General features: G+C 37.6%; 2 protein-coding genes across 3 annotated transcripts; both read left to right on the top strand.

The window, feature by feature from the left end:
* Nucleotides 1–3,640: 3,640 nt before the first annotated feature.
* LOC131943642 (GTPase IMAP family member 9-like) lies at nt 3,641–7,402 on the top strand. 2 transcript variants are annotated; one of them, XM_059303849.1, is made up of 4 exons: nt 3,641–3,758; nt 4,470–4,564; nt 5,101–5,171; nt 6,062–7,402. In XM_059303849.1, exons 2-4 carry the CDS (start codon nt 4,492–4,494, stop codon nt 7,121–7,123), a joined length of 1,206 nt encoding a protein of 401 aa, XP_059159832.1. In that variant the 5' UTR covers nt 3,641–3,758; nt 4,470–4,491; the 3' UTR covers nt 7,124–7,402. The 2 variants fall into 2 exon arrangements, with proteins under 2 accessions (XP_059159832.1, XP_059159833.1); XM_059303850.1 differs by lacking the exon at nt 4,470–4,564.
* A 1,469-nt stretch (nt 7,403–8,871) lies between these two features.
* LOC131943641 (uncharacterized) lies at nt 8,872–15,472 on the top strand. The gene is made up of 4 exons (XM_059303848.1): nt 8,872–9,010; nt 12,949–13,033; nt 13,793–13,872; nt 14,096–15,472. Exons 2-4 carry the CDS (start codon nt 12,961–12,963, stop codon nt 15,221–15,223), a joined length of 1,281 nt encoding a protein of 426 aa, XP_059159831.1. The 5' UTR covers nt 8,872–9,010; nt 12,949–12,960; the 3' UTR covers nt 15,224–15,472.

Raw genomic sequence — 15,472 nt, 5'->3', positions numbered from 1 at the left:
TCCCCAACCAAACAAACCCATCTCTCATTAATTCCCCAACCAAACTAACTTCATCTCTCATTAGTTCTCCAACCAAGCTAACCCCATCTCTCATTAGTTCCCCAACCAAGTTAACCTCATCTCTAATTTGTTCCCCAACCAAGCTAACCCCATCTCTCATTAGTTCCCCAACCAAGTTAACCTCATCTCTCATTAGTTCCCCAACCAAACTAACCTCATCTCTCATTAGTTCCCCAACCAAACAAACCCATCTCTCATTAGTTCCCCAACCAAACTAACCCCATCTCTCATTAGTTCCCCAACCAAACTAAACCCATCTCTCATTAGTTCTCCAACTAAGCTATCCCATATCTCATTAGTTCCCCAATCAAACTAACCCCATCTCTCATTAGTTCCCCAACCAAACTAACCTCATCTCTCATTAGTTCCCCAACCAAACAAACCCATCTCTCATTAGTTCCCCAACCAAACTAACTTCATCTCTCATTAGTTCCCCAACCAAGCTAACCCCATCTCTCATTAGTTCCCCAACCAAGTTAACCTCATCTCTAATTTGTTCCCCAACCAAGCTAACCCCATCTCTCATTAGTTCCCCAACCAAGTTAACCTCATCTCTCATTAGTTCCCCAACCAAACTAACCTCATCTCTCATTAGTTCCCCAACCAAACAAACCCATCTCTCATTAGTTCCCCAACCAAACTAACCCCATCTCTCATTAGTTCCCCAACCAAACTAACCCCATCTCTCATTAGTTCTCCAACTAAGCTATCCCATATCTCATTAGTTCCCCAATCAAACTAACCCCATCTCTCATTAGTTCCCCAACCAAACTAACCCCAACTCTCATTAGTTCCCCAACCAAACTAACCTCATCTCTCATTAGTTCCCCAACCAAACAAACCCATCTCTCATTAGTTCCTCAACCAAACTAACCCCATCTCTCATTAGTTCCCCAACCAAACTAACCCCATCTCTCATTAGTTCCCCAACCAAACTAACCCCATCTCTCATTAGTTCCCCAACCAAACTAACCCCATGTCTCATTAGTTCCCAAACCAAGGTAAGCCCATCTTTCATTAGTTCCCCAACCAAAGCTAACCCCATCTTTCATTAGTTCCCCAACCAAACTAACCCCATCTCTCATTAGTTCCCCAACCAAACTAACCCCATGTCTCATTAGTTCCCCAAACCAAACTAACCCCATCTCTCATTAGTTCCCCAACCAAACTAACCCCATCTCTCATTAGTTCCCCAACCAAACTAACCCCATCTCTCATTAGTTCCCCAACCAAACTAACCCCATGTCTCATTAGTTCCCAAACCAAGGTAAGCCCATCTTTCATTAGTTCCCCAACCAAAGCTAACCCCATCTTTCATTAGTTCCCCAACCAAACTAACCCCATCTCTCATTAGTTCCCCAACCAAACTAACCCCATGTCTCATTAGTTCCCAAACCAAGGTAAGCCCATCTTTCATTAGTTCCCCAACCAAAGCTAACCCCATCTTTCATTAGTTCCCCAACCAAGCGACCCCGTATGCTATATCCAAAACACCACACAACAGCAATGTAAACCACACTTTTCAAGTGAAGAACATGATAAATATGGGGAACAATAGTCTAGGAAAAAAACTCTCTAAAATTGTTTGAAATAGCCAAGTTTTTACGTGTTATTTCCACACCACATAAAAATGTCTGTAAATTTAAAATATCACGATAGTAATGAATAGGCTAATTAACTTTTTAACACATAAACACCAAATTCACAGTTTCTTGTTTAGGAAAGTGTAAGATTGCGCACCACGATCAAAAAAATTAACCACCATTTTCGCATGGAGGGTGACAAAACTGAGCAATTTACATCCTCTTGCTTTTTGACACTGCAATTTCCGCCTTAAAGAGAATTATTTTTTACTGATCTACGTTCAATTATCAGCACTTCAAAGTGTAACCTACAGGCCATAGTGGTAAAAAAATACCACGATATTTACCATTATGAGTTTGATGATCAACTACAATCATGTTACATACAACAACCTAATTTTCCATGCAGATCTGGACCTCTAAGCTAAGAGAAGAGCCAGTAGCATACTTGTACTGAAGTCTCTGCTCAGTAGGTCATAATGCCTATCTTTAACTGTCTATTGATCCATTGCATAGACTAAGTGTACTACAGTCATCCCTCACTTATCACACTTCATAGAAACAAGAACTGGCCTCTATATGTGAAAGCCCGCGAAGTTGTGTTACCCTTTCATTGTCTACTTAAGCACAGGTACAGTGTATGTAAATTATCAATAAGTGTAAATTAAACCATACACGTGCATATCAGTGGCGTAGCGAGGTTGGGTGTCACCCGGTGCGGCACTTAATGGTGTCATCCCCTATCAAATTTCGATTTGCCCCCCTCCCCCATCAAACTTTCGATTTGCACCTCTTAAAAGACATTTAACACTCGAATTAATCACTTAATTTAGTGGAATTATCATTTTTCTCTATATATTTCGCTATTTTTCGCCTTGGTGTCACCCCCCTAAGTGGTGTCACCCGGTGCGGTCCGCACCCCCCTGCCCCCCCCCCCCCCCCTCGCTACGCCCCTGGTGCATATATAATCATCTTGATCATCATTATCATGCACTTACTATATATGAAGAAATGAGTTTCGATTTTCAACTAGCTTTAAGCAGAACGTTTACATTTGTTTTTTTACAAAGGTGTGTAGGGCACCGTTTACAATTAGATTAGTATGTCCATATATATATATATATATATATATATATATATATATATATATATATATATATATATATATATAGTGATAACGATTTGGCTAAGCCTTTACTTTTAGCCTTTACTGAAAAGTGCAAATAAATAAACCGGTAGTAATCTCCCCTAAACTTTCTCGAATATTCTTATATAAAACAACAGGGGATGGTAACTGGGGATATAGTTATGATCTTTAATCCATTTTAAATACTAAAACTTTTAAAAATAGAATAGAATCTCAGTAAAAAACAATTGCGCACCAAGCGAACGCCTAATAAAGGTGTGTATAATAGTGCGCAATAGTATTAGTACTTTATAAATTTACATTAGTTTTTTGAGAAATCGGAAGTAGCGTAAAGTACTACTTCCGGTCAACGGAAATTACTCAAAATTTAACAGAAGGTAGAGAATTAGATCTTTTACTTACATGTGAAATTTCATTTATCTATCTGAAATAGTACTCAAGTTATAGGCTTTTGAAAAATTCAAAGTAGAAAAAGTACCACTTCCGGTTATCCGAAATCGCTCAAAAGTTGATACGGATCTACGATTTTGATATAATACTTGTAAATGAAATTTCATCAACCTAGCTGTAACGGTACTCAAGTTATCGTGTTTACACACGGACACACACACACACACACGGACACACAGACATACGGACAAGATTGCAAAATTATGTTTTTCCGTATCAGTGAGATGTAAAACGTTTAGATTTGCAAAAATCTCGATTTTTTTTTTTTTGCACGATTACAAGACTTTCTCTATACTTCGTATATACGAGAAAGTAAAAAGCTTCACTATAACTCTTTACTATTCGCGTTTAGTATTGCGCACCATGTTTAGAAAATCAGGCACCGTTTCCGCATCGATTATTTAAAAGTTGACAAATTTACATCGTCCTGTTCAACGACAGAGATTTTTAGAAAATAGTTTTTAACTTAGAATATTTCAATTGAATGGTTTTCAAAGCTGAATCCAAATGATAATGTGGTAAGAAACAAAATAGAATTTAGATCTAGAACGTCATGTAGCATTAATAATTTATTGATAAAACACAATTTTATGTACGACAATCGTATAGATTATATGCTTAAATATCGCAAAAAATTAGAGCCATTCATTATAGATTACATCTCATCTAGAATCTAGTTCCGGATATATAATAATATGTATATATATATATATATATATATATATATATATATATATATATATATATATATATATATATATATATATATATCGATCACTCCTACTGGTAGGTGGTAAAGTAATACGTTGACCACTGAGAGCGGGTGGGTATCTTTAAAGCTTGTGAAGGTGCTCTATGTGTGTAGTCGACTGGTCGAGTTGAAGCAAATGTATGGTATCATTTCTAATTTTATATCTTGACAGTATCAAATACGAACGGTTCGCTGAGTTTTGAAATGTAAATTGCTTTGATTTATAATTTAAAATTCGATCAATTGCTCTAGTAAACGGCGTGGCCGGATGGTAGAGTGAACGACTTTTAACCCTTAAAAAACGTCTTACGAACGTGGGTTCTTGTCGTAGGACATTAGAGAAAGTTGATTCAGCCAGTTCTACTGCTGTTTACACTTCATGATCTGAGGTCATGGACCGCCATAGCAATTGTAACCTTACTTTCGTTTTATTAAATTACTCAGTGTTGACCTATTTCAAGTTTTTCTTTTCATTCAGAAACCAATGGGTTTATTTGTGGATGGGAAGTAGCGAAAGTAGTCCCGTCACTACAATCAATAAGGACACGGTGAATATTTTACCCAATTTTCCAGGTACAGTTTACAATAAGATCAATGTATCATTAAATCTTACACAAAATCCCATTTAACTACTGCATAAAAATACGTTCTTAAACATATGTAATCGCACACTTACCGGTTAATGGAGCGGGTGCTGTGTAGGAAAATGTTAACGATGCTCCAGAGTTTTCAAGGGTATGTCGCATTTTAAATATCAAACTATTGCAAACTATAAGAAATGTACCATTGTTCACATTCCTACTGAGCTTAGTTTTGTTGAGACGGATCAATATTGTTTCGTACATCCCATCTTCTGAGTAGTTCTATACATTAAGAAATAAAAACACAGAACAGCTAGTCAGGTACACACAACAACCCTGTCATTTATGATATCCCATTGAGGTCCTTTGTTTACATGAGGGTTGGGGTAATTTGCTGCTACGTTAGGCTATTCGACATACCTTTATAAACACGAATATATATATATATATATATATATATATATATATATATATATATATATATATATATATATATATATTCTATAACTACATCTCTCATCAAAAAAGGACCACCAGTTTGCAATATTTGTTTTGAAAGTGTTACAGAACGAATCATTGTGGAAAGAAGAGAAGAAATGGTGAGTCGGTTTAATTTGAGCAGCTGTGCACAACAACATAATATGTAAATTACATTTTAAGAAGTTAACTGACCTGTAATGTCCACTTGATGACACGATTAACTGACCTGTAATGTCCACTTGATGACACGATTAACTGACCTGTAATGTCCACTTGATGACACGATTAACTGACCTGTAATGTCCACTTGATGACACGATTACCTGACCTGTAATGTCCACTTGATGACACGATTAACTGACCTGTAATGTCCACTTGATGACACGATTACCTGACCTGTAATGTCCACTTGATGACACGATTAACTGACCTGTAATGTCCACTTGATGACACGATTACCTGACCTGTAATGTCCACTTGATGACACGATTAACTGACCTGTAATGTCCACTTGATGATAATGATAACTGACCTGTAATGTCCACTCAACGACACGATTAACTGACCTAAAAAACGTAGTCATTGGCATATTACGTCCCACTCCGCCTGAAAATATTTATTCAATTAAACTTTTTCGACAAAATAATCCTAAATATTGTAATTATTTTAACGTAAAATATTTTAAAATATGTGTCCATATGTTTGGTTCAATATATTTTATTCTGAGATCTTTTGTCCGTGAAAAAGGTTATTACCTGGGTTAGCGTTCCCCTTCTTGTAAACATGGTATGAGGGTTGATGGCGCTAATGTTGACTCGAAATACCCAGGTTATTACCTGGGTTAGTGCGCACAACAGAGTCGATTTCTGGATTCTACATTATGTTTGATGTGGCTTTTTCTCGTTTAGAGAATATCATGACTCACTTGAACAATAGACAATAAAATATTTATTTTATATAAACAGTGTTTATAGTTTATAAGCAGCTATATGTTGTTTTTTCTGTCTAGTCGAGAGCAAACACTCCATGGACGCCAAGAATTAACATTTTGCTGATCGGAAAAACTGGGAATGGCAAAAGTTCGACAGCCAATACCATAGTAGGAAACAGAAGGTTTCCAGATCTGTCTTGTGCATCTCTCGCAAAGCAAAACATTGACTACCATATTAGAGAGTACAAAGGGCGTCGTATAAAAGTCGTGGATGGTCTGACAATTTGTGATACCAAACTCGACAAAGAACAGTCAGTTAAACAGATGATTGAGGACACGCAATTGGCACTGGCAGCCAATCCTGAAGGCTATCATGCCTTCCTTCTCGTCCTGAAATACGGTAATAGGTTTACACGTGAAGAACAAGAAACGGTTCATATTTTAAAGAAAATATTCGGGGAAAATTTTGTTCGAGATTATTGCATTTTAATCATCACTGGCGGGGATGTTTTTCATGCAGAAATGAAGGCCAGTGGCATTTTCGGATATACCTTCATAGAGTGGTGCAGTTTTCAAGAAGGCGCCTTTAAGGATTTGCTTGATGAATGCCAACACAGGGTAATGGTAGTTGACAACACATGCTCCTATAAGGACGCAGGACATTATGTTGATATGTTGATGATGTTCATTGAGGAGTTACTCTGCAATCGAAAGTACGATCTGTCTAAAAGATTTGAGGAAATTAAAGACACCATTGTAATCGAGCTGACGAATCTGAAAACAACCGATGAGTCCGCTACAGAAGAGGAAAGTCCTATGGCTGATCTGTTACAAGTCTCACACGGCACTAGCGAGACGAAAGAATTACCACGTGACAAGATTCTGGGTCACAATAACACAGTACATGAAATACTGGCTAAACAGGAAGAATTATCAGGAGGTTTTCGAGAACTAGCTCAAACCTTGGAGTCTCTACAAAAACAGGTTTCTGATGAAAGCGCTTTCTCTCGCAAGTGTATTGAAGAAATGCAACTAAGTCGACAACATGAAGAAGAAATGAAAATTAACTTTGAAACACAGCTAAAAAATCAAAAAGAGTATTATGAAAACCTGATTGTCGATATGAAACAAAAGCATTAAAAGAGCAATGCAGATTTAGAAAAAATAATAGAAGACTTCATTACTCACACAAGTGAACATAGGTAATGGGACAAGAAAAACAAACAGCGTGAGAAAAGTTGGAAAACGCGAAGCAAGCAGAGAAAGGAAGGTATTAAGCGGCTGGAAAATATACAAAGACATTTTTTCTAGAATTGTATTAGGGCATTTAAAATCTACCATCTTGTGCACAGTAATGCCGAACCGTGTTTTGCATTATCTAATTTTACATCTGAAATAAATAAAGTAATTACCTGCATATTATTGTCTTATGTTGACAATTTTCCAATTATTTAATGTTCTATGTTTTTAGAGTTTGTTGCGTTTTGATTTAGTGCATATTTAATTATGTAGGCCTACTCTCAAGTACTTGACTGTTGATTTGAAAATATAAAAATGGTTACTTTACTCTATACAACAAGCCATGGGTACCCGTTTCACGTGCATTATAGGTATATATATTTAATGTTATATTTGTTTGGAAAAAATATATAAAGTAAACATTTTGTTTAAATTCAATTTGCTTTACTACACGTCAAAAGATATTAGTGACAAAACAAAGAATTAACTAAATAGCTAAAACTCCGACACATTTAAAATAACATAGACCACCAATATATTATTATACATTATTAGTCAACACAACACCATATTAAATGCACACAGCTATCATTGACAATCAACAGAAAAATGGTTCCGTTAAAAACTCGGCCGTTCAATGGTATTTATGTTGTTTTTTAAAGTAATTTGTATTACTTTTGGCCGAGAAAATTGTATACATTTTATAGCGACCGTGTTGATAAGTAGATCTATATTTCTAAATCAAATTTGAATGAAATAGTTCATTTTTTCATAATCTAAAATTTGAAGATAAAACCATTAGTTTTGTGTTCTTTCCTTATATTAACAATGAAAATAAACTATTTAGTTAACCGGTCTAGTTTAAAACAAGAGAGCGTGGTCGCATGTTAGAGTGATGGCCTGCTAACCGAAAGACTAGAGTTCGGACTGTGGGCTTATGTTCACAGGACGTCTTTAAGTCTACCCACCTTTGATGGGACGGAGTGGTCTAGCGGTAGAGAGCTGGACTGCTTACCCGAAAGACTAGAATTCGGACTGTGGGGTTATGTTCACATGACGTCGTAAGCCTACCCACCTTTGATGGCACCTCAAAAGTTGCTGCGGCGGGGCAAAGCGCTGAGCATAGCATCCATTCATAATCTGCGCCCGAAAAGCCAGGTGAACTCTACTTCATCCATCGCATGGACTGCCATGGAAATGGTAACTTTATTTTTGTTTATTTAATTTAAATAGTTTTGGTTACTAAAAGTGTTTTTCTTGTCATACAGGAACACACGAATCATGGGAATCTCCATTACTTACACTAGCGATTCCATCAATATATGTGGTTTATCAAATGACCGAAACTGTTGTAAACATATACAGGCTTACATACGGTTTATCAAATGCTAAATTATTTTGTATTGTACTTCAAATTTTGGAACTTCTTTGTGCAAAATCTTAAAGTAGGCTATTAATAAATAGCTATGAATTTATAAATAAACGGTTGACCTACTACTTTAAGAAACTAATTGCTTAGAAACCTATACAAAACCTTGCACACCACAAATACGTAACCTTGCTAGAGTTTAAACACCACAGATAAAATATATCATTGTTCACTTTTTACCATGCGCACCGTGTACAAAAACCCGTCACACCAATTCCGCATCAAGTGTTGGAAAGTTGACATAATTACATAGTCCTTCTTAAGGACAAAATTTGATATCAAGGACAATAATCTTTACTAATATTACTTGTATCGAAACGTTTTTTTCGAATTGGAGTCTAAAAAGATAAATTAAGAAGGTAAATGTAAAAAGTGAATCTTAAACATCATTTACGCTTGTGAATTTAAGGTTTAAATTCTATTTTATATACGACAATCTAATAACTATAAAAATAAATATCGAAAAGCTAGTAGATCTAGATCTAGATCTAGATCTAGATTCTAGATCTAGTGTAGGACACTTCTTGGTAGTTGAATACGCAGACACTGAATAAAGTTTATTTACCAAATATACCAAATATACATAATATTCAATTAAAACAAAAAAAATTTATAAGTTGAAAGTAACTTTTAGTTGACAATATGATTGTAGTTTTAATATAATCGACAATACATTTTACTTAACAAATGGGTTGCTTGGTGAAGGAATGTAGCTGTACGTTATAAGTAGTAATTTAAGCATGTCTTATTTTTGTCTCATACCATTTATATCCACAATCATTACAATGTTTTATATTTAGCCTGTTGAAATACATTAAATAAAAACATGCTTTTTCAATGTTATGTTTGCAGTATTCAAAGACATTTTTTTCTGAACCGTTTAAGGAAGTACGCCGACCATAGGGTCATATTGTGGAGGAAAGTGGGAAGAATAATCACCATATTGGGGGGGGGGGGGGAGGGGGATAAAATATTGACCAAATGGGGGGGGGGAAGAATGTCGATCATATTGAGATAGAGGTTGGTAGTACAGGTTTAATCACATGGTCCTACAGTGGGTGGGGGGGGGGGGGGGGGGGTCTGCATGAATTCTGTTGGAATAAAGTAAAAAGTGTATCTGTTGACTGAATGTTAGGGACAGGACAGAAAGGTGATCACATACTCCTGCTGGTAGAGATGTCAAGTTGTATGTTGACCACTGGTCGCTGGTAGAGATGACAAGTTGTATGTTGACCACTGGTCGTTTGTAGAGATGTCAAGTTGTATGTTGACCACTGACCGCTTGTAGAGATGTCAAGTTGTATGTTGACCACTGGTCGCTGGTAGAGATGTCAAGTTGTATGTTGACCACTGGTCGCTGGTAGAGATGTCACGTTGTATGTTGGCCACTGGTCGTTTGTAGAGATGTCAAGTTGTATGTTGACCACTGGTCGAAGGTAAAGATGTCAAGTTGTATGTTGACCACTGGTCGCTGGTAGAGATGTCAAGTTGTATGTTGACCACTGGTCGAAGGTAAAGATGTCAAGTTGTATGTTGACCACTGGTCGCTGGTAGAGATGTCAAGTTGTATGTTGACCACTGGTCGATTGTAGAGATGTCAAGTTGTATGTTGACCACTGACCGCTTGTAGAGATGTCAAGTTGTATGTTGACCACTGGTCGAAGGTAAAGATGTCAAGTTGTATGTTGACCACTGGTCGCTGGTAGAGATGTCAAGTTGTATGTTGACCACTGGTCGATTGTAGAGATGTCAAGTTGTATGTTGACCACTGGTCGCTTGTAGAGATGTCAAGTTGTATGTTGACCACTGGTCGATTGTAGAGATGACAAGTTGTATGTTGACCACTGGTCGCTGGTAGAGATGTCAAGTTGTATGTTGACCACTGGTCGCTGGTAGAGATGTCAAGTATGTTGACCACTGGTCGCTTGTAGAGATGTCAAGTTGTATGTTGACCACTGGTCGCTTGTAGAGATGTCAAGTTCTATGTTGACCACTGACCGCTGGTAGAGATGTCAAGTTGTATGTTGACCACTGGTCGATTGTAGAGATGTCAAGTTGTATGTTGACCACTGGTCGATTGTAGAGATGTCAAGTTGTATGTTGACCACTGGTCGCTTGTAGAGATGTCAAGTTCTATGTTGACCACTGACCGCTGGTAGAGATGTCAAGTTGTATGTTGACCACTGGTCGATTGTAGAGATGTCAAGTTGTATGTTGACCACTGGTCGTTTGTAGAGATGTCAAGTTGTATGTTGACCACTGGTCGATTGTAGAGATGTCAAGTTGTATGTTGACCACTGGTCGTTGGTAGAGATGTCAAGTTGTGTGTTGACCACTGACCGCTGGTAGAGATGTCAAGTTGAATGTTGACCACTGGTCGTTGGTAGAGATGTCAAGTTGTGTGTTGACCACTGACCGCTTGTAGAGATGTCAAGTTGTATGTTGACCACTGGTCGTTTGTAGAGATGACAAGTTGTATGTTGACCACTGGTCGTTTGTAGAGATGTCAAGTTCTATGTTGACCACTGGTGGCTTGTAGAGATGTCAAGTTGTATGTTGACCACTGGTGGCTTGTAGAGATGTCAAGTTGTATGTTGACCACTGGTCGCTTGTAGAGATGTCAAGTTGTATGTTGACCACTGGTCGCTGGTAGAGATGTCAAGTTGTATGTTGACCACTGGTCGTTGGTAGAGATGACAAGTTGTATGTTGATCACTGGTCGTTGGTAGAGATGACAAGTTGTATGTTGACCACTGGTCGCTTGTAGAGATGTCAAGTTGTATGTTGACCACTGACCGCTGGTAGAGATGACAAGTTGTATGTTGACCACTGGTCGTTTGTAGAGATGTCAAGTTGTATGTTGACCACTGGTCGCTGGTAGAGATGTCAAGTTGTATGTTGACCACTGGTCGATTGTAGAGATGTCAAGTTGTGTGTTGACCACTGGTCAGTTGTAGAGATGTCAAGTTGTATGTTGACCACTGGTCGCTGGTAGAGATGTCAAGTTGTATGTTGACCACTGGTCGTTGGTAGAGATGACAAGTTGTATGTTGATCACTGGTCGTTGGTAGAGATGACAAGTTGTATGTTGATCACTGACTTCTGGTAGAGGTATCAAATAGTACATTGGCCACTGACCTCTAGTAGAGGTATGGAGTAGTACATTTACCACTGACCGCTAGTAGAGGTGTAGAGTAATACATTGGCCATTGACTTCTGGTAGAGGTGTGGAGTAATATATTGACCATTGACCGCTAGTAGAGATATCAAATAGTACATTGATCACTGACTTCTAGTAGAGGTGTAGAGTAGTACATTGACCACTGACTTCTAGTAGAGGTGTGGAGTAGTACATTGACCACTGACCGCTGGTTGAGTAGTACATTGGCCACTGACCTCTAGTAGAGTTGTGGAGTAGTACATTGACCACTGACCGCTAGTAGAGGTGTAGAGTAGTACATTGGTCATTGACCGCTAGTAGAGATATCAAATAGTACATTGATCACTGACTTCTAGTAGAGGTGTAGAGTAGGACATTGACCACTGACTTCTAGTAGAGGTGTCAAATAGTACATTGACCACTGACTGCTGGATTGATCTGTTGACCACCTACTGTAGGTAGGATGTAATTCACCCGTGTCAAGATGCGCTATATTTGAGTGTAGAAAACGGGTTAATTTTAATGAAATGTAAAGTAGCTAACTTAATTCTATTTCTTGGCTCTAAACTATAAGCAATTAGCTGTAAAAAAAACAAAATGCTTAGATCTCATATATAATTTAAAATTAGATTTATCACCATAGCAAAAGAAACATCATGGTCGGATGTTATAGGGCTGGTAAGTAGGTCACAAACAATTTCTACTTCTCAATAAAACCTGCAGGAGCCATAGAACTGATTGATGACTTACTTCATTGATGACTTACTTACAGTCATCGCCTGTTAACCCGAATGACTCGAGTTCATATTGTGGACTCATGTCTGTAGCATGTCTTTAAGTCTACCCACCATTGATGGGCACCTAAGGACTCATGTATGTAGCATGTCTTTAATTAAGTCTACCCACCATTGATGGGCACCTAAGGACTCATGTCTGTAGCATGTCATTAAGTACCCCACCATTGATTGGCACCTAACGCACGTTACTGGGGCCTGCGCTAAGTGCTGAGCACGGTATCTCTTCATGATCCGACGTCACAGAAACAAGTGAGCCATATTTCATCAACCGTGTGGACTGCCATTTATTTTATTTCAATGAATTAGTTTCGACCACTTCATGTCTTGTCTTGTCTCACAGGTAAAATGAACCATGGGAATCAGCCAAAGCTCTCCAAGTCCTTCAATCAATGAGGACTCCGTGGATGTTTCACATAACGCTCCAGGTACAATTTACTAGAGATTCGATTCATCATTAAAATTTATACTGTTTCACATCTGTCTTCTACAAAAGCAACCAATCTTCCTCCACATTACTGGTCGCCTGTAAATATCACAGGACTGCTGGGGCTATCGATGGGTTTTATCTGAGTGTGATTACTTTCCATCCTTTAAAGGATTTTTCAGATTAAAAAAAACAGACTTGTAATTATAACAAAATCAATAACGTAGCGAGGGGTGGGGGGCGGGGGGGGGGGGGTACATATGTCCCCGGGCGCCGACCTTAGAGGGCGCCAAAATGGGTTGGAAAAATAAATTTAAAGGTTGAGGGGGGTGCAAATTGAAAGTTTGAGGGGCGGGAGGGGTTGGTGCAAATCGAAATCTTGAGGGGGGTGCAAATCGAAACGTTTGTTCCCGGGCGCCGGGAAGGGTCACCACGCCTCTGAACAAAATGTACGAATAATTAATAGATGACGATTTTCTTTGTTATCTGCCAGCTTATACATGCATACATAATATATATATATATATATATATATATATATATATATATATATATATATATACAATATATATATATATATGTATATACAATATATATATATATATATATATGTATATACAATATATATATATATATATATGTATATACAATATATATATATATAAATATATATATATATATATATATATATATATATATATATATATATATATATATATATATATATATATATATATTGGACTATATATTTAATCTCCAGTCACTTCATCGAGCAGTTGCAGTGGACTAGAATTTGATTCGATTGCCGAAGAAGTATCGTTCGAGAGGGAAGAAAAGATGGTATGTTTATATAAGAGCTTATGGAGAGAAAATATACTGTGAGCAGATGTTGAGTACAAATGTGAATAAATTACATTTTTAATTAGATTTTTTACCCATCGTTAATATTTTAGTAGAAATTTCCTGTCTATGAGACCGAATTTAAATCTGATAACAAAATAATAACAAAACATGTTTCTTATATATTTTATTTATAGCTATATGTATATGTTTCTTTCTCTAGCCGAGAGCTGAGACACAGAAGGGTCCAAGGGTTAACATCCTCTTAGTTGGAAAAACTGGAAACGGCAAAAGTTCCACAGCCAATACCATCGTGGGGAAAAAACGTTTTTCTAACAGGTCAGGTACATGTCGCTCAAAACAACAAATCGACTACCATATCACAGAGTTCAAACGTCGTCATATTAAAGTCGTTGACGGTCTTACGGTGTGTGATACCGGGCTAGACAATGAGAAGTCAGTCGCACAGCTGATTGAAGCCACGAAGATGGCTCTAGCAGTCACCCCTGAAGGATATCATGCATTTCTTCTGGTGGTCAAATACGGCAATAGGTTCACACGAGAAGAACAGAACACAGTGCAGATTTTAAAGAAAATATTCGGGGATAATTTTATCCGAGATTTCGGGATTTTAATCATCACGTGCGGGGATATTTTCGAGCAAGAAAGGGAAGCCAAAGGCAGCGACGGTTTGACCTTCACAGAGTGGTGCCAAGGTCAACATGGCGCCTTTAAAGAGTTAATGGATGAATTTGCTGACAGAGCGCTTATATTCGACAACACGTGTCACTCCAATAGAGAAATAGATAGTCATGTTGACGCTGTATTGTCAACCATTGATGACTTACTCGGCGAAAGGCGATACAACCTTTCAGAGAGAATTCAGCAAGTTAACGACAGCATTGCAGCAGATCTAAAGAGACTGATGTCAGCTGGTGAGACAACGGTCACAGAAGAAATTCCAACTGTTGACCAGCCGCAAGCAACACAAGGCTCTAGTGAGGCAGAAGTCTTAACACCGCAAGCCAAGATTTCACCTCAAACCAAAACAGACCAGGAAATACTGGCCAAACAGGAAGAATTTTCAGGGACCCTTCAAGACATGGCTAGAACTCTGGAATCTGTACAGAAACAGATTTCTGAAGAAAGAGAGCGGTCTCAAAGATATGCTGAAGAAATAAAACAATATCGGCAACATGAAGAAGAGATGAAAATAAACTTTGAAAACGAGCTGACAATTCAAAGAGAGAAATATGAAAATCTGATTGAAGAACTGAAGCACGATCAACACAAGAGATTTGATGATATAGAAAGAAGAATGCAAGAGATGGCCACACAGAAGAGACCATAGTTAATGACACAGGAGTAAAAACCGCTATAAGAAAGTTTAATACCGAATATAGAAAATGAAAAGTTTAACAGCGTGAGGCAAGTACATATTAAGGCAGGAACTAAGAATCTGGAATATATTCAAAAAACTTTACCTGGAATTACATTAGTGCCATTAAAATTTACGATTATAGGTCAAGTTATGTCGAACAGTGTGAGTTGAAACAAAGTGTTATTTTTCAAACTTAGTTAATTAAAGTCATTACCTGCG

This window comes from Physella acuta, unplaced genomic scaffold (assembly GCF_028476545.2).
Source record: "Physella acuta isolate Inbredline_101_S28 unplaced genomic scaffold, ASM2847654v3 ptg000464l, whole genome shotgun sequence".
NCBI classification, from domain to species: Eukaryota; Metazoa; Mollusca; class Gastropoda; family Physidae; genus Physella; species Physella acuta.
Note: the sequence above shows the minus strand (reverse complement) of the source record. Positions and strands in the feature narration are given on the sequence as shown.

Excerpts from the sequence above, each read along its gene's own strand:
- LOC131943642 (XM_059303849.1), top strand. The coding sequence starts at position 4,492 with ATGGGAAGTAGCGAAAGTAGTCCCGTCACTACAATCAATAAGGACACG. Across the intron at positions 4,565-5,100 it reads TATTTTACCCAATTTTCCAG|GACCACCAGTTTGCAATATT; the intron begins GTACAGTTTACA and ends TCATCAAAAAAG. Across the intron at positions 5,172-6,061 it reads TGGAAAGAAGAGAAGAAATG|TCGAGAGCAAACACTCCATG; the intron begins GTGAGTCGGTTT and ends TTTTCTGTCTAG.
- LOC131943641 (XM_059303848.1), top strand. The coding sequence starts at position 12,961 with ATGGGAATCAGCCAAAGCTCTCCAAGTCCTTCAATCAATGAGGACTCC. Across the intron at positions 13,034-13,792 it reads TGTTTCACATAACGCTCCAG|TCACTTCATCGAGCAGTTGC; the intron begins GTACAATTTACT and ends TTTAATCTCCAG. Across the intron at positions 13,873-14,095 it reads TCGAGAGGGAAGAAAAGATG|CCGAGAGCTGAGACACAGAA; the intron begins GTATGTTTATAT and ends TTCTTTCTCTAG.